Source organism: Budorcas taxicolor, chromosome X, assembly GCF_023091745.1.
Source record: "Budorcas taxicolor isolate Tak-1 chromosome X, Takin1.1, whole genome shotgun sequence".
Classification (NCBI taxonomy): domain Eukaryota; kingdom Metazoa; phylum Chordata; class Mammalia; order Artiodactyla; family Bovidae; genus Budorcas; species Budorcas taxicolor.
The window spans coordinates 35,671,408-35,690,140 of record NC_068935.1 but is presented as its reverse complement, the minus strand read 5'-3'; the positions used below and the strand labels follow the sequence as shown (position 1 = coordinate 35,690,140).

Here is an 18,733-nt window from a genome sequence, read left to right as displayed (position 1 = left end):
ATATTGCACAGGCCTCAGAGTTGAATCAAAGAAGATTAAGGCCATAAAATCATGTCAAAATGACAGGTTAAAGAAGAAAACTTCAATCAATTCACTGGCCTTTTGGTTAATTCACTTAGCCATTTCTCCACTGGAAGGCAGTATCGAGTCATAGAAAAAGCACAGTCTTTGGAAGCCAGCGCACCTAGATGTGAGTACTAGTTCTGCAGCTTTGTAACTAGAAGGTGAATTGGAAGCCAGCACACTTAGATGTGAGTACTAGTTCTGCTTCTTTGCATCTAGAAAGTGAAAGTGAAGTCACTCAGTCATGTCTGACTCTTTGCAACCCCATGGACTATAGCCTACCAGGCTCCTCCATCCATGGGATTTTCCAGGCAAAAAATACTGGGATGGGTTGCCATTTCCTTCTCCAGAAGATCTTCCCAACCCAAGGATTGAACCCAGGTCTCCCGCATTATAGGCAGATGCTTTACTGTCTGAGCCACCAGGGAAGTCCCTATGCAACCTCCAAATTACCACTTTTCTCCTCTAAACTGTGAAAGGGGGTGGGGGGAGGGAGGGAGACCAATGATGGCAGTGTGATTAAGAATATAGACTTTGGCGTTAAATGATGTGGGTTTAAATCTCAGCTACTCCAGTTAGTATTTTTCAGATAATTTACTCATTCAGTTAATATTTGTTAAGTATATTCTATGTGACAGGCTTCCTGTAGCTCAGCTGGTAAAGAATCTGCCTGCAATGCAGGAGACCTGGGTTTGATCCCTGGGTTGGAAGAGCCCCTGGAGAAAGGAAAGGCTACCCACTCCAGTATTCTGGCCTGGAGAGTTCCATGGACTGTATAGTCCATGGGGTCCCAGAGAGTTGGACATGACTGAGCGACTTTCACTTTCACTTTTCATTCTGTGTGACAGCCTTGCTCTAAGTGCTCAAACAAAACAAAGTCCGTGCACTCATGGCAGTAGATGAGACCCAAAACAACAAATATGTAAATAACATGTTTCAGTTGGTGTTAAGTAAAGTGGAAAAAAAAAAAGAGTAGGTTAGAAGACAAAATCTTGAGAGTGCTATTTCGTCTCAACTGATGGAGGAAGGGCTCTCTGTTGAAGTGACATTTGACCAGACAGCTGAATGAAGTGAGGACCTGAACACACAAACACGAGGTAGAGTGGGGTGTGGAGAAGTGCATTCAGGAAGTCACAGCATAAGCCAAAGCCCTGACATGGGGATGTGCTTGGTAGGTTTGGGGCTAAAGGCCCAGGTGGCAGGAGTGACGTGCGAGAGGGAACCAGGGGGAAAAGACGAGGGTGGCAAAGACCACCCCGAGCCTGTTGGGTTGGGTTTTTAAACCCTGGTAAGGACTTTGGGTTTTATTCTGTGTTTGATAGGAAGTCATTTCAAGGGCTGGGAGCAGAGGAATGGTATGATCTGATTTATGTGCAAAAAAGGATCCTACAGACTGCTAGGTGAGGGTGAACATTAGGAGCAGGAAGACCACTTCAGAAATGAGTGCAAGATTTCAGGTGAAAAATGACTGGTTTGGACTAAGATGAAGGAAGAAGAGGTTGGATTTTGAATATATTTTGAAGATGGCACTGACAGGCTGTGGAAGGTGCAACCGAAAAGTCAGGGATGATGGCAGATTTTGGCCTACACAGCTGGAATAGTTGGACAGTGGTGCCATTTTCTGTAATGGAGACCCTGGAGGGGTAGCAAGCGGGGATGGGGAAGACTCAAGAGCTGCATTTTGACATCAAGCTGGAGATGCCTATGAGATAGCCAAGTGGGGATGTCAGTTAGACAGCTGGATAAATGAGCTTGGGGTTTAAGGCTAGAAATGTTACCAGCTGTATCATCCAGAACCAGTAAATTAACTTCTATAAGCATCAGTTACATCATCAATAAAATGGGGATAATATTTGTTTCACAAGGTCATTTTAAGGAGGATTCTCTATGATGTCTGTAAAGTGTGAAGTACTGTTCCTGGTACACGTAAGTGCTCCATAAATGGTGCCTTCTCACTGTCAGTATTCACTGCAGATAACTGGCAGCTAGCTGTTTCTACTGCAGAATCTTTGTTGGTTGTTTGTTGTAAACCCAGATCAAATAGTCCAGTCACCTAGGAAGATGTTTTTGCCATGTTGGCCCCACTTCAGGCCAATTAAATCAGAATCACAGGAACAGTGATCAGTAGCTTCCCAGGTATGTATTACCTACAGGTAGAGAACAGATGAGCTGGATTTAAGAGAACTCTTCAGATTACTTCCAGCTCACCTCTTAGGAAACTAACTCTCCCTCTCAACCTCCCAAGAAACACTAAGTGGAAATTTTTGACTCATCTTGATATCCCTGAGCAAAATTGTTTCCTTTTCCCAGTGTTTTCCCCCTTAGTATGAAAATAATTCTTACTCTAAGGACCTGGAAGAAAAAGCCACTGCGGAAACTCAAAATATTGCAATTCCAGGATAGATTTCTCTCTCTCTCTTTTTTGTCTTTGGCCTTTGTTTTTTTTTGTTTTTGTTTTTGTTTTAATGGGAGTATAGTTGCTTTACAGTGTTGTATTAGAGAGTTTTCTTCTTAATCGAAGAGTATCTGTTCCTCTCATTTCCTAGGCTCTGCATTGTCAGCTTTGGCCTCTGCATTATAGTTGATTGATTCAAGAATAATAAGAGTATTGAACTTCTCTGTTAAATAACTTATGGGTAGAAAATAAAAACACAGTTGGAAAGTGAAATCCAATTGGTCAAGGGTGATAGGCTGTCTGTAGATTGCTGAAGATGAAGTTTCATTGACAAAACTCTATCAAGCTGAGAGAAATGACCCTGGAGTGTTCAGTAGTGATCCCAACCCTCGAGTCAATCCACTGCTTGGGAACAGTGGAATCTGAGCCTTTTCTCTAATCAGTAGTGTGGGGGTATAGCAGGCACACTTTCTCTGTACGCAGATCCTGCAGTCTTAAAGGTGAGGGGTTGTATGGGGTTGGCCGAAAAGTTCATTCAAGTTTATCCATATAGTCTTACAGAAAACTCAAATGAACTTTTCAACCAACCCAACAGTTAGCATAGTCAATTTTTTCAACACATGAGGCACACACTTTTCCCTTAACCAGTTGATATATCCACCACTTAGGCCATCATTCTTTTAGCTACGTTTTGCTTTTTGCTGAAAAGCAAGTTCTCCTGCAATGGGAATCACACTTTTGGTTGTTTTCCATCATTTGCTCCTCAGTGGAAATGTTTCCAATCCTTTTCTGTGAGTAGGGTAAGGGAGCGAGAGGGCATACTTGTACCTAGTAAGAGGTAGGACTGCCCGGGTGGGGAAGTGAAAGATGAAGTGTATCAGAAACAATAAAGGCTCATTCAGTCTTGCTCAATAACAGCCCTAGTAGCCCATATTTATATATTCTCATTGTTCAAATAGAGAGAAAAATAAAGCCTTTTAAAAAGTGAGGTTTCTGGGACTTCCCTGGTACTCCAGTGGCTGACTCCATGCTCCCAATGCAGGGGGCCCAGATTCAATCCCTGGTCAGTGAACTAGATCCCACATGTTGTAACTAAGAGTTGGTGCAGCCAAATATATGTACGTATGTATGTGTGTGTGTTTGTGTGTGTGTGTGTGTGTGGTTTCACGTAGGTTAAGGGCAAGACATCCTGTGTCTCCTATTTCACACTTCAGGGAGGTATTAATAGAAATACCATGCACTTTGAAGTTATGCTAAAATATATACTATTTCAAACAGAATTTATGTGAATTTGGCCCAGCCCTAGTGTACAGTTTACAACTACCACCTACCTCACTCGCCTGGGAACACTGTAGTGTTTGCAAGCACAGATTCTGGAGTCTACATGAGTTCCCAGCTCCTCTCCCTACTAGCTGTATGGCCTTGGGCAAGTTTCTTAATTTGTTTGTGCCTCTCTTTCTGCACTTTGAAAATGGGATAATAATAGAATCTATTTCATGGAGTTGTCATGAGTATTAGATGGGTTGACACATGTAAAACACCTAAAACAGAGCCTGGAACAAAGGATGGGCTCAATTAAATGCTAATTATTATTGTTGTTTCCACTTAACGTTGGCTCCATCAACACCCATAAGGCAGGGTTTCTCAGTCATAGCAATATTGACATTTAGAGCTTTGTTCATTGATCACTGATTGTTGTTGGTTGTGGGGGTATCTTGTGCATTACAGGATGTTTAACAGCATCCCAGGCTTCTATCTACTAGATAATAGCAGCACCTCCTCTCCTCAAGTTGTGACAGTTGAAAAAAAAAGTCTTCAGATATTGCCAAATGTCTCCTGGGAGGCAACTTCATTGCTGATAGCCACAGGGGTAGAAGATACTGTATCCTTTCCTCTATTCCCTGAGAATAAAGCAATAGGACCTAAGAACCATTTTCCCCAAGAGTTTTGTTGACTCTGGCTTTCAAAGTCATATAGCCTGATGCTACTTTCAAACCTACTGGACTATTCTTAGCCTGACCTGACTAGAGAAGCAGAAAGACAAGTCAGAATAGTAATCTGACCTTGCATGCCAGGGAGGGACACTCAGAAGGTGACCAGTAACTGATCTGGGTTTTCACCTGCACCTTTGGAAAGGAGATGTCTGAAATAATATTCCTTGAGGTGGAAGGAAACCTGTCACTGGACTTTAGAGCACAGCATGAAAATATCAGGCAAAGGCACTTGGAATGTCTATTTGACGTTTGTAAGCAAAACTCAATGTCTAGGCGAAAGGTGACCTTGCCCGCACTAAAGTTATCTAAAAGCCCAGCCCCCAAAATAACTCAGCCAGGATCATGACACACCGAGAGAGATAAAAGACAGAAACCAGTATTCCATCCCCTTCCGCCCCCTGCTTTCACCAAAACACAGGCACTACACAGCCACTGCTTGTCTGAGCCAAAAGGAAATGGACAAGCTGTCTGAATGTTTAGAAAGGTGCGAACTGAAGTGAAGGAAAAAAGGAAAACTAAATTGGGGTTTCGGTCATGCTTTACAAATGAAATCATTTCCTGTGTGCCTTGCTCCAAATAAACATGGAAAGCACTTCCTGTGCTTCAGGGGAAAATTGTGTAAAGTTCAATGATTCCTTTTCCCAAATACACTTCATCAGAGCTACTGATTTCTTTAAAACATGTGTCAAATGCCTTTGGCATTCCTCTTCTGTCCCAAATCACTCTGATCTCTTCATGTGGTGAAGTGTGGACACCAGGGCCCTGTAGCCAGGTTACAGTACCTCAGTGGGTAGAGACTGCAATAAATTTACAAGTTGCCCCGACTTCTTAAAAAAATGAACAAGAAATAAGAAATGTTTCTGGAGTTGCTCTCTTTCACCAGACAGGATATAGTCCATGTTAGAGCTTAAGAGGCTGTAATTCAGCAGACTTGGGTGGGGTCTTAGCCTTGCTCCTCATTAACTGTGTGATCTGGGCCAAGTTATTGAGCCAGTGGCAATCTCTGAATTTCTATATAGAAGGCCTTCAGAGTGGCATTCTGGTTGGGATCTGTCTGGAAACTATACTTGCATAGTGAGCACACAGTTTTTCCCAGACTGGCTTGCTAACTTAGAGGTGGATTGATGGAAATGAGCAGGTAGGATAAAAGCTCTTTGTGGTCCCTGTTGACATGGCCAGTACACGCAATACAAACTAGACTCTGCAGACTGACTCAGAGCCACTTTTTTAAAAAATCTGTACCACCTAATAATGCCATGTGAACCTTTATTAAAAGCAGAAATTTCAGAGGGGGCTAAATAATTCAGAAGATAAAGGACATTATAATTTTTAATGATATTCTCTTAATTATCAGTATCATCTAGGGAAGAAATTGACAACATTGTTAAGCAATAAATAGCCCACAATAAAATTAGAGAAGGCAAAAATGAGTCAGGGAAGGCATTTTTGTTGGAAACTCTCACCATTTTCCACTTTCTTTGTGTCCTGTTCATGGGGCTAGTCTTCTCCAGCCCCAGCAGGCACTTTATACAATACCAGGAAACCCATTCTCCTTTTTGGGATGTGAATCCCCTATTCAAATACAAATTATCCCTTTCTCAAGGGTAACAGAAGCCCTTGTAATATCAGTGAATGCCTCCATGACTACTGATACCACAAAGGGAGCAGACAAGGAAAGAAGACAGTGAAATCAGGGGAAACAAGCTGAGAATCCAAAGCCAAGTCTAGCTTCTCTTTGGCGTGTCCATACAAGTCTTATACATACAGTGTGGAAATGGACAATATAGGCATGACAGCCACAATGCCCATGAAAGTTAGTAAATACATGATGGTGGTGGTTTAGTCGCTAAGTCATGCCCGACTCTTGCAACCCCATGGACTGTAGCCTGCCGGGCTCCTCTGTCCTTGGGATTCTCCATGCAAGAACACTAGAGTAGGTTGCCATTTCCTTCTCCAGGGGATCTTCCCAACTCAGGGATCGAACCCAGGTCTCCTGCATTGCAGGCAGACTCTTTACCAACTGAGCTACAAGGGAAGCCCTAATAAATACATAAAGCTAGACCATTCCCCTTTGAGAAACAATGGGGCATGAAGTACCTAAAACCATCTTCCCCTTACCTTTCATTCTGCCTGCTCAAATTGTTCACACAGAACACATTGTAGACATTTCGAGCATGTCACAAACACCAGTACTATCTTCACAAATTATGTAATACTTTGCCTGCAAGCTGACAGTAAATTAATACCATAAAGTGAATTAGCAGATTATGCCTCTGTTGACAATTATGTTTTCAATTTATTGGTCTGTTTTGTGAATACAGTTAATTCTCAACTATCAATCTAACTAAATATGCTTGTTGAATCCTGTCAAAATGAAAAAATTATGCTCATGTCCAGATCATAGGGAGAAATGGTCTCATTGTCCTTTGTGTTAGTCCCACTCTGTCAAGCCTATTGTGGTCAATTCTGGAGGCCATGTTTTAGGAGGGACTTTGAAATATTAAAAAATATATATCTGGGAGATGGTGACCAGAAGGGGAAGGGGATGACTGGAATTCACATCATCCAAGTAACAGATGAAGCCCCTGAAAATATTTAGCTTACAAAAGAGACAACTAAAAAGTGACAAGGTGGTGATAGTCTTCAATCTGTACAGCATGAGAAAAAGAGAGCATACTTATTCAGTATCACTTTAGAGGGCAGAATTAGGACCAGTGGGTAGAACTATAATTGTAACATTCATTCATTCCACAGATAAGTAGTGAGAGTTTCCTACATGCCAGGCATAATGCTAGACACTGGGGATACAGAAACAAAAAAAGATGTCATCCTGACTCTGAAGAACCTCAGAGTCCACTGGGGATGACCATTACAAAGCAGTAAAAACCACTGTTACATGCAACAGAGAAATGGAAGCAGACAGAAGAGACTGCCCAATTCCAGCAACAGACAGAAGTAGGACTGGAGGGAAGAGAGGTTCTCATGAGAGAAGTCAGCCCAACAAAAAGAATTTTCTATCAATTTGAACTGTCCCACCACGGAGTGAACTACTTCCTGAGCCTCGTGAGACCTAGGGAGTACCTGCCTGCTAGAGGCATTTGAGCAGAGAAGCCATTGCTACACTGGGTGAGAGGCTGAAACAGACGGTTTTAGGGTCTCTTCTCTAAGAGTTTGGAGAAGGCAATGGCAGTCCACTCCAGTACTCTTGCCATGGAAGGAGGAGCCTGGTAGGCTGCAGTCCATGGGGTCTCGAAAAGTCGGACATGACTGAGTGACTTCACTTTCACTTTTCATTTTCATTCATTGGAGAAGGCAATGGCACCCCAACCCAGTACTCTTGCCTGGAAAAATCCCATGGGTGGAGGAGCCTGCTGGGCTGCCGTCTATGGGGTCGCACAGAGATGGACATGACTGAAGCAACTTAGCAGCAGCAGCAGCAGCTCTAAGAGGTGTTACTCTACTGACTCCAACTGAATGTCCTATTAACCAAGTGAATATTCTAATTTAACTCTCAGGGAAGCAGAAAATTTCATTCACCAGGTATCCCCAATAGTAGTGTTCTAGTTAATAAGGATTTTAATGTATGAACCTCAACTAAACCACAAAACATAAATTTAAAAGGAAATATGCCATCCTGCCCATTTTTCCTCCACCAACAAAATTTTTTAAATCCAAATCAAATGATAATGATTCTTGTTGAGGGCAGACCATGGGCATTTACCAGGAATATGTTTGGAGATCCAAACATGTGAATAATACTTGAGCATATAATTTCCTCTATAAAATGAAGTCATGATTCTGTAAATATGGGACTGAGTAATATTAAATTTTGCCACTGAAACAAATGATGCTTTCTGTACTATAAAACTATGTCATTTTTTTTTAGCACTTCCTGTGTGTCCGGCACTGTTCTAAGTGAGATGCATGTTATTAACTCATGTTATTTCTCCCAATAAACTTTGAAACGTGCATTTAAAAAAATCATCCCCTTTTACTGATGAGAAAGTTGAGACACATAGGGATCAAATCATTTATCCACTAGGTGAATGGAATTCTGACACAAGCAGTGTGACTCCATACTCTCAACCACTGCACTATACAGTTACCTTGTACTCACCTGGGTCTACAAGAGGGACACATATGCACAGAGGCAAGGAGCAACCAACACCATTGCAAAGAGCCAAGGGCTGCTTGGTGGACTGAGCACCCTCAGTAATCACTTCCACACACCTGCCTCACGGGGCCCCCTTACATTCTCACCTCAACAAAAGAGCAAATGTCTCCATATCACCGACCTTCATGATCTGTCACAAACAGCTGGAACAGTGACTATGGAATCCATGATTTCTATAGCATTACTTTATCTACTGTTTTGAATTAATCCGTTTCTCTCTCATTCACGTATTTCTCTGTTTGGATTTCATTTGCTAATTATCTAGCAGTTCTAAGAGAATTTCTTTCTTTTCAAGGCCATTGTTTATTCCTACTTAGGCTCAAAATGGTGCTCTGTGGTTATAAAAATGAACTGTGGCACCCTGGAGAAAAAAAAATGAATTTGTTGTTATACATCCGGCCTGTCATTTTAAAAATTTCTCCCAGATGATTGAGCTCAGATCCAATCCCTTCTATTGTTTTCAATATTTCGGCCAAAATAAGACAGATTACCGAAAACAGCTAGTGATCTCTTTTTTCTTTTTGTTTTCAGTGTTGTACTGTCACTTAAATACTATGTTAGGAAAATAAACATTTCAGCTTAATTTTTCTCACTGATGATCCATTTCTTTCCCACCTTTCTAACCTTCAGAATTAAGTCCTCAACCAGGACCCAATCATTCCTGCCACTAACTTTTCATTTACTGCATTCATTAATATCCATTGCATGTACACCACACATGTTTAAAGTACCCACTTCAAGCACTGCCATTTATTCCCCTAAAAATGCCTCATTACATAGAAAATAAGCCTTTTAACCTATATCAACAATCAAAGAGCTCGAGTAAATGATGAAGTAAATGAGTCCAAGTTAGAGTATGCTCAGATCAAAATTCATGGACCCCTTTGCCCTTGGCTTAAACATTTATCTTTGGAAGTAATGGACTATTTGAAAATTGTGTAAGGAGATTGGGAGTGACACATATACACTATTGAAACTATGCATAAAATAGAGAACTAATGAGAGCCTACTATATAAGCTCAGGAAACTCTACTCAGTGCTCTGTGGTGACCTAAATGGGAAAGAAATCCAGAAAAGAGGAGGTATATGTATGCATGCATGCTTAGCTGCTCAGTCACATCTGACTGTGACCCCATGGACTGTAGCCCACCAGGTTCCTCTGTCCATGGGATTATCCAGGCAAGAATACTGAAGAGGGCTGCCATTTCCTTCTCCAGAGGGTCTTCCCCACCCAGGAACTGAACCCACGTCTGTTGCATCTCTTGCACTGGCAGGCAGATTCTATACCACTATGTATGTATATATATATATATATATATATATATATATATATATATATATACATACATGTAGCTGATTGACTTTGCTGTACAGCAGAAACTAACAGATCATTGTAAAGCAACTATACTCCAATAAAAATAAAAGAGACTAATTGTACTAACTCCTCTCCCTTTTATTCAGAATTGACTGGGCCAATACAAAATACCTCTTTGTAAGTAAACAAAGATACATACCCACCACAGTGTTGTCTGTAATAGCAAGAAACTGGAACTGGCTTAAGAGTCCTTCAATAGGGGATTGGGTAAATAAAGTATGACATATTCATAGATTAAAACACTATGCAGCCATTGCAAAGGAGAAAAAGTATAAAGAGATGCAAGAGAATGATAAAGACGAGATTCAGTATAGAAGTTACTTTTGGCGTGTGCAGTTAGGGAGGGATACATAGGCAGATTTCAACTAACTTCATAATATTTTATTTCTTAAGTTTTGTGTCAGGTACACAGGTGTTCTTACAGAACTTTTTATATCTTTCTGTGCATCTGAATTATTTACTACTTTTAAAAAGTGTTCGGGCAATTGTCTAGGAAATTCCCACTGAAATAAAATAAAGCCATTGAGAATATTTCATTATGAGGCTTAGAAATTGTTTCATGTGTACAGTGAGGATATGTGATGTGAAATGAGCATAAATGTCAATGGATGGGATTTCAATTTTAGAAGATCTCGATTATTAGAAGGAAAGTTCTTGGTGTGAATATTAAAGGCAGGCTAAGGAACAAAAAAACAAATGACAAACTGTAGATTATAAAACATATATCCTGAATGGATCCAAAGATCTTTAGAGTAACTTCAGCTCTAGAGTTCTACAATGCTGTAAAATTAGTGTTGGTAGTCATATTTACCAACATTCTGACATTGACCAAGAATCTGGTTTTCACCCTGATCAGGCCTAAGGTTTAGTTATTAAATATATCTTGAGTGCCTACCATGCATCAGACATTGTGCTGGCCTCCAACAGGGCTCAGAGAAGGCAATGGCACCCCACTCCAGTACTCTTGCCTGGAAAATCCCATGAGCGGAGGAGCCTGGTAGGCTGCAGTCCATGGGGTCACGAAGAGTCAGACACAACTGAGTAACTTCACTTTCACTTTTCACTCTCACGCATTGGAGAAGGCAATGGCAACCCACTCCAGTGTTCTTGCCTGGAGAATCCCAGGGACGGGGGAGCCTGGTGGGCTGCCGTCTATGGGGTCGCACAGGGTCGGACATGACTGAAGCGACTTAGCAGCAGTAGCAGCCAACAGGGCTACCAAAATGAACCAGACATGAACTTGTCATCAATATTACCCAGCAACACAGGGAAGACAGACCATAGCCAATTCACCTTAATGCAATTTAGTTAAAAGCTCTATAGCAAACATATGAGCCCAGCCTCATCCAAGTCACAACTATCCCTCCCCTGGATCATTAGAATGGGAAAACAGCTGAGGAATCACTTCTGTGGGAACAGGAGAGTCAAGAAAAATTTCACAGGAGACAACGCTATTCACTCTGTATCTTGTAAGATGAATAGAGCTAAGCAGGCAGAAGCCAAAGCATAACCAGAGGCAGAAGATATGCAAATGTGTGGCATATTTCAGTGGAGAGTGAGAAGTCCCTTGTGACCAGCTCCTAGGAGAGTGGTCAAGATCATAAAAACTCTTGAATATCATACATTAGAGTTTGGATTTTGGCCTCAGGTATGAGGGAACTATCGGAGACTTTTAAAGAATGAAGTAACTTGATCAGATTTACATTTTGGAAGGATCACTGGAGGATAAATGGAAGAGAAGATGAGACTTGGGAGACCAGTTAGGAGGCCATGTAGTCTAGACCAAAAACTGAGGAAAGCCTGACCCAGGGCAAAGCTAATGAGAAGGAGAAGGAGACAGAAGGACAGATCCTATAGGTGTTTCTGTGTTAGAATAAACGTGGCATAATGAGAGGCTGAAGAAGGAATAAAAACCAAACCTTCTGCTTGGATGTTAAGAAGTTTGCTGATGAATTTAGCAGAGCCAGGCTGTACAAGGAAGACTAAGTGCAGTTTGGAAATATTTAATCTGAAAGTGTCTCTAGGCCTGTCAGGGGAAGATGTTCCTCAGCAAGTCTTGTTTGCTGTCTTCCCCAAACATGCCTACCTCCATTGTTCCCGGCCTTGTCCAAGTCACAACTATCGCTCCACTGGATCATTAGAAAATCCTCCTAATTGATCTCCTTGCTTCCATTCTGGTCTGCCTCATAGTCTAGTTTCCATACAGCAGCTAGAGTACTGCTTTAAAATTTTAAATCTGATCTTATCACATCCCTCCTCAGAATCCTCCAATAGTATCCTATCACATGTAGAACAAATCCAAACTTTTTACCATGACCCACAGGGCCCTACAAGATCTGACTTCCGATTATCCTTCTAAGCTCTTTTCCTACCATTCTCCCTTTTGTTCATCCCACGTCAGCCACATTGAGTATTTTTCCTATTCTCTATGCAAAGCAAGCATATTTCATCTCAATGAATAGTTTCAGTGACTCAGTGAGGGCCTCAGTGAAGATCTGATTGCCATAAACACAATGCTTTATTCCATGGTGATAGTTCTGGGAGTTCAAATAATTTTGGAATTCTTTGAGCAGATCCAAGCAAGCCTCAGGAAAGATACAATGCAACTGGCCAAATAAGCAATCCAGAAAGCTGAGGTAGGGGCCAGAAAACCCCATAAAAGCACACTTGAAAACATGGCATGTGTTTATAGTTTCTACCATGTTATCTCACTTCTGGTCAAAGATTCTTTTGAATGTTTCTCTAAGTGTTTTCATGTCTCAGGATCTAGCTCCCAACTTAATTGTAAGTCATGGGGTCACTGAGACCATGCTTCCTTTATATTCTCCAGAATGCTTAATGTAGAGCTGTAAGTAATTAGTCCATGTTCTAAGGACCACCTGAATTAAGATGAAATTTAATGGAATTAACTTCAAAAAGCTAAAGATGAGGGAAACATGGCATGGTAGAAAGAACTAACGGTTTAGGGAAGGGGTTGACCTCAACCTGAGTTGAGGGAGGGATTCTCAAATTCTTCACACCCCCAGTAGAGTGCTTTGTATACAGCAGGTGCCCAATGAGTGTTTGTTGAAAGGATGGATGAAAGACTAAATAATTTTTTTTAAAGCTCAAACGGTGTTGATAGAAAATAATGCTTCAATGACAGGAAGCAGTTTTTCTCTTCATTCTGTCCCTGTCATATATATTTGATTTCTAGACACTCCACCTCAAGGGAAACATCACTAGCTAGAATCCAATGGGAGAAAGATCAAAATTGTGAGGGTTCTGGGAACAATATTAGATATCAGTGAGTTTAACTGATGAAGAGGGGCCATAATAACAACCTTGCAATATCTGAAGGACCATCATGTAGAAGAAGGAACAGAATTGCTTTGCATAGCTCTAGAGGATAGTAGTCAAGGGTGGGAGTCTTAGAGAAACAAATTGCAGCTCAGAATAAGGAAGTACTTTCTTACAATAATTAATGCCCCATGCTGGAGTAGGCTAACAAAAATGATTGTACACTCCCTTCCAATGGCCTCTTTTTTTCAGGCAGGTAAAGGGTAATTACCTAGCAGTATACTGTAGGGTGATTTCTGAATTGAGACGAAGATGGGACTAAGAGAGTGTTTTTCCAAGTAGATTGCAAGCCATTATTGGAGCCATAAAATCAATTTAGTGGGTCCTGACCAACATTTTTCTAAGTGAATTCAAACAGAATAGAAACTAGCAGAGAGCAGCACACATAGCAGAGATGAGTGTGATTTTGGAAAAACCTGTTGGAACCATGTTTATATATGTATGAATGTACTTACTGGGTTGCAGCATAACCTGCTTTTCTTTCTGTAGATGGCCATCAAAACATTTTGGAAAACCACTGCACTGAGGCCTCTTCCAGTTTTAAGATCTGGTAGTTCTAAGAATTCTTATCTCTGTTGCAGAGATCCAAAATTGCTGTCTATGAAAAAATGTGGTCTTACATGAAATCAGCAGAGCCATCTGTGTTTACCAAAACAACAGCAGACGGGGTGGCCCGAGTGCGGAAGTCCAAGGGAAAGTTCGCCTTCCTGCTGGAGTCAACCATGAATGAGTACATTGAGCAGAGAAAACCGTGTGATACGATGAAAGTTGGTGGAAATCTGGATTCCAAAGGCTATGGTGTGGCAACCCCTAAAGGCTCAGCATTAAGGTGGGTGGAATAATATAACAATATCCGTGTTGTTATAGTATTCCACCTACCCTGATGCATTTTGTTGTCGTTTTCTTTCTTGTGGATTTTGAGGTAACTTTTAAAAGTTTAAAACCTACAATATTCCATGGAGTTAAATAAGACGGTAAATTATGGTTTCATCTATTTAATGCATCCATTTTTTTTAATGTTCTCTCTCTGTGTGGTCCTCTCTGACTGTTTGTTGCTGTTTTAATTTTACAGTTCAACGGCTTTTTCAATTTAAATGGTAAAAGCCAAGTTATGGTGCCATATGTGACGAATGTTAATTGCATGGATGTGGTGTTCTTGTTACTTTTTTTCTCAAAGACAATTTCCCCATCCCGCACACTTCAGTTTTTGAGCAAATGTTATCCTCCATATGCCACCTTCCAATATTTAACCCTGTATTTGCTGTACAGACATTTTTATAGCTCCACGTTCTGTGAAATTTAGCCAATTTGTCCTCTTGTGCTCCTTTTTATACGTTAACGATTTCCTAAGCATTTGTGCATTTTCTTACAAGTTATTGTTTTATCGTTTCAAGAAATGCTGTTAACCTGGCAGTATTAAAACTGAATGAGCAAGGCCTCTTGGACAAATTGAAAAACAAATGGTGGTACGACAAAGGAGAGTGCGGCAGCGGGGGCGGTGACTCCAAGGTCAGCCTCAATGTCACCACAACCGGGTACCCTTAGTGACGAGTAATCGGCAAGACTGTTAGCTTCTTATTGAGGAAAGAGCACAAGACTCACACAGAAAGTGGAATGACCAGGTTATTCCCCTGCCTGGCAGCTTTGGGAACTAGAAAGACTTCAGGGCACCGCCCGCACTTTTGATCTAACTTGGGTCCCTTCTTAAACTCCCAGACAGAGGCTCCCCGTCCACACCCTGCCCCTCCCCTCACAGGCCAGACCGCCTGCCTTAAGGAGGCCAGTGTGCAGGTCTCAACACCCTAGGCTTTCACAAGCCTGAGGCTTTCCTTAAGACTGTCCCCACCCACCTCAGATGAGTGCTGTGAGAAATCAGATCTATCTACTGAAAAGTCAGGTAACAGCCCTTTTTTTCCCCCTCAGGCGTGATGGTTGCTCAGTGGTTGGTTGCCTGATTAGAGGTGGCTTCTTCAATCATGTGCATGAGTGATGAGATGTTCCCAATATGTGATAGCCTATTTAAGCTGGCCCCACTCAACTTGAAAGCCAAAGAACAAGTTCGGTTTCAAGTTAAATGGGGTCTTTCTTCAATAGGCCACCACATATATAGACTTTCCCAAGATATTCGGTATATTTAAACAAGCGCGTCGCCTGACTGATACTCTTTGTGTATAAATCCCTGATTTGGCTTCTCCTTAGCCGTGTTCTTGGTTCAGGTAGGTCTAATTGTTATCCAGGCTGCCGTTGTGAGAAAATCCATCTTACTTGGCATTCCTTTGGCTCCTTAATGTTCTTCGGGCTAGAACAAATGAATAGCCTTCAACCAAGCAACAAGAAATAGGGGCAAGCTCAGAAGCCACAATACAATGATGGAAGACGTGTTGGGTAAGTACAGGAGAGGACCTGAAAACAGAATCCTCCGTGGCCTAAAGGGCATGAGAATGATATTGAAGCGTGTAAGATCGACTCTTGTACAACCAAGATACCATGGGCATCTTAAGGTGAAGAATAGTGTTTCCCAGTCACAGACCAACAGACAGGGGAGCCAAAACATTTCTCCTTCAGAGACAATGGTTACACCTCTGCTCCTCTCTTTCTCTCTCCACTCCTCAGGATGCTGACGGAAAAGTTAGTTTGCCAGTCTGCAGTATAATACAGGGTTTGGAAACACAGAGCACTTTCCAAGAAATAAATTTAAAAACAACTTTCTACAGGAAATAATCTTACCAAGCATGGGCAAGGTAAAACCTTGATTAACCAGAACTCACCTAACCAGTACACCAGCTCACTGAATTGTCCCCCCTCACAGTTCCACATTGATGAGAAAGCAACAATAGTACCAAAAGAGAAGACTGCAAGGAATTGATTTTTTTTTAATCACTTGCCAAGAGATGACCTATGGTTGGGTCACGCTCAGCTCTGTCTCCTATATCTTCTCTCCATCTGGATTGACCCTCAAACATTAGACGCTGCTTGCCTGAGGCGAGAAAGTGGATACAAGCACTTTGAGGGGGAAAAAAAAGTATTATTAGCCAAGAATGAAACAAAATGAGTATTCTTATTGAAAATTCCATTCGTCCCTTATGGATTCCAATTAATCAAGGTTTTACTATGTATCAAAAAGCGCTAACTTCCTTTCCTACCAGTGTGAACTAATGCCATTGACTTGGCTCATTCGAGTTTGGCAATGGCTCACCTGATGCCTAGAGTACTTAGCACTTTCTTCCTGGTCTTTTTTCTTATATTATTATCAGGCCACGGAGAACCTAATTATACCGTTCAAGTGAGTTGCAGAGTGAAAATTGAGCTCGATTGGATACATGGCTGTCACGAATTCATCCTTCATACTCAGCATGGTTAAAAAGGCGCCATGGACTGTTATCAAGATGACTCTAAAACATCCATATGATGCCAAGTGCCCAGAAGTTTTCAAATAACCAGATGTTTGATGTTACATAAACAAAAAGATCTGCACGCATCTGGCTGAATTTTTACTTTTCACCCAGATATTGCCTCAGCTGATACTGCTGCAAAATTATCAAGTAACTTTGTTGCAAGCCCCACAATTTCCAGATTATCTGATTTTTGGCATGCAAATAGAAAAATATTTCAGTAGATGCTAAATGTTGCCAACTTCTTTGACCATAGTGCTACCTGCCACTCATCTTTCAAATCACTTCCTTTGCTCACTCCTCCAGACAAGTTTTTGAAATAAGTCGACCCTTTCTCAACTATGGATAATAGTGTGATCAGTGCTGCGTATCCAATGATTGCTTATTCCATTTCTGGATGACCAAGGAGCTTGCCTTTAACTTCTTTCTTCTTGCTACCTGCTGTTTTCTGAGAGTGAGCAAGAGAAGGGGCAAGAGATGAACTTGAATCAGTGCTACCACTATTTAGTGGTGATGCCAAAAACAAATCAATGGAAAAGAAGGTAGAAAAGGCAGTGAAACCTCATTAATTTGGAGCCCTCTAATTTATAATTTGTGATAAATTGGACAGATACCAGTCTACAGGGACCAATCTACAGTCTAACTTTATCAGGGATGAGGCCAAGAGAGGTTTGTTAAGCAAATGAAGAGTTTAGACTCAATTGTCAGTTGAATTTTTCCTTACGAGAACAAACCTTTTTCAAATGTTGGAAGCATTTTTTGAGATATAATCATATTCATTACAAATTTATCTGCTAAGGTAGTTCTCATGAGAACCTTCACTAAAGCAATGTTTTATAGAGAGTTTGAATTACAAAATAGACTTTAAGAAATGAAACTGTCATTCTTCAAACCTATTTTGTAATTCAGGACTTTCTCCTTCAGACAATCCTTCTCCTCTATTCAAATCAGTGAGTTTTAACTGTATTAGTAAAATGGCTTGAGAATTACATTTCTTTATTGTATTCCATCCCCAGTTAACATGACAATTGACAAATACACCATCATTTCATAGAGAAAGTGAGACCCAGAGATGGTGGTGACTTTGAGAAGGTCACACAGCTAATGCTGTCACAAATCTCTGCTGACTTTCAGGGTCACCTCTTGTGATAATATTGCAGACAGCAATTTATCACATCAACCCATCCAATGAGCAATGCAAATCTGATTACATATGATCTATTTCCATAAAAATCAAGTTCATTCTCAACTACCTTGGTTACAAGGCAAATAGCATATTTAAGCCATCCCAACCCTCAGTACTGATTACTAAAAATGACAATAATCACAAAGCCTGACGTTTATAAGTGCTTTTACTTTTTCAAAAACACTTTCACAACTATTATCTCTGAAACCAGGAGAGGGGAAAAAACCAGATATTATTTATCTCTCTCCCACAACCTTTAAATAATGATAAATGGGCAATTATGTTAAATTCTTGACTTTTCCCCTCTGATATGAGACATAACACATTCTAAGCCTATTCTTTAAAAGTTACTATTTTATGGAAGAAAGAAGCAGTGATCAGGCTGTTTTAAATGTGCATACAGTTAGGCTGATGAAATAGATTTTTTAAAATTCTCTAAATACAAGAAATTAAAATAAGGTCAGTCACCAGTTAGCCTCTGCACCAGATCTACAGGTTAGAACTAAAATACTGCTTGGGTTTGCCAGTTTCCTAAACCTGGGCTAATAGGCTGGAAACAAATCAGACTCAATCCTTCCTTGATGAACTATAGATGTACAGGCAAGGATCATGGAAATTAGAGCTGTGATTTGGGAATTTTTAACCTGCAAATCACCCTTTTGTGTTAGCGCTTTATTACATTGTGTGTGCAAATGCAGTAATTAGGAGCCAGTGGGTTGTTTCAGCGATAAACCCCCATCACCAGGGGTTTGTGACACAGCCAGTGAAAGTCTATTGCTATAAATCACAGCAGAATGGGGATTTTAGCTGCTGAA

General features: G+C 40.9%; 1 protein-coding gene across 1 annotated transcript in view; it reads left to right on the top strand.

Moving 5' to 3' along the window:
* The window catches only part of GRIA3 (glutamate ionotropic receptor AMPA type subunit 3), a 301,606-nt gene that overhangs the window by 269,609 nt on the left and 13,264 nt on the right, over positions 1-18,733 (top strand). Inside the window, exons 13-14 of the mRNA XM_052662894.1 lie at positions 13,922-14,169; positions 14,735-14,849. Of these exons, the coding sequence (XP_052518854.1) occupies positions 13,922-14,169; positions 14,735-14,849 (363 nt within the window). The remainder of the gene's footprint in view (positions 1-13,921; positions 14,170-14,734; positions 14,850-18,733) is intronic.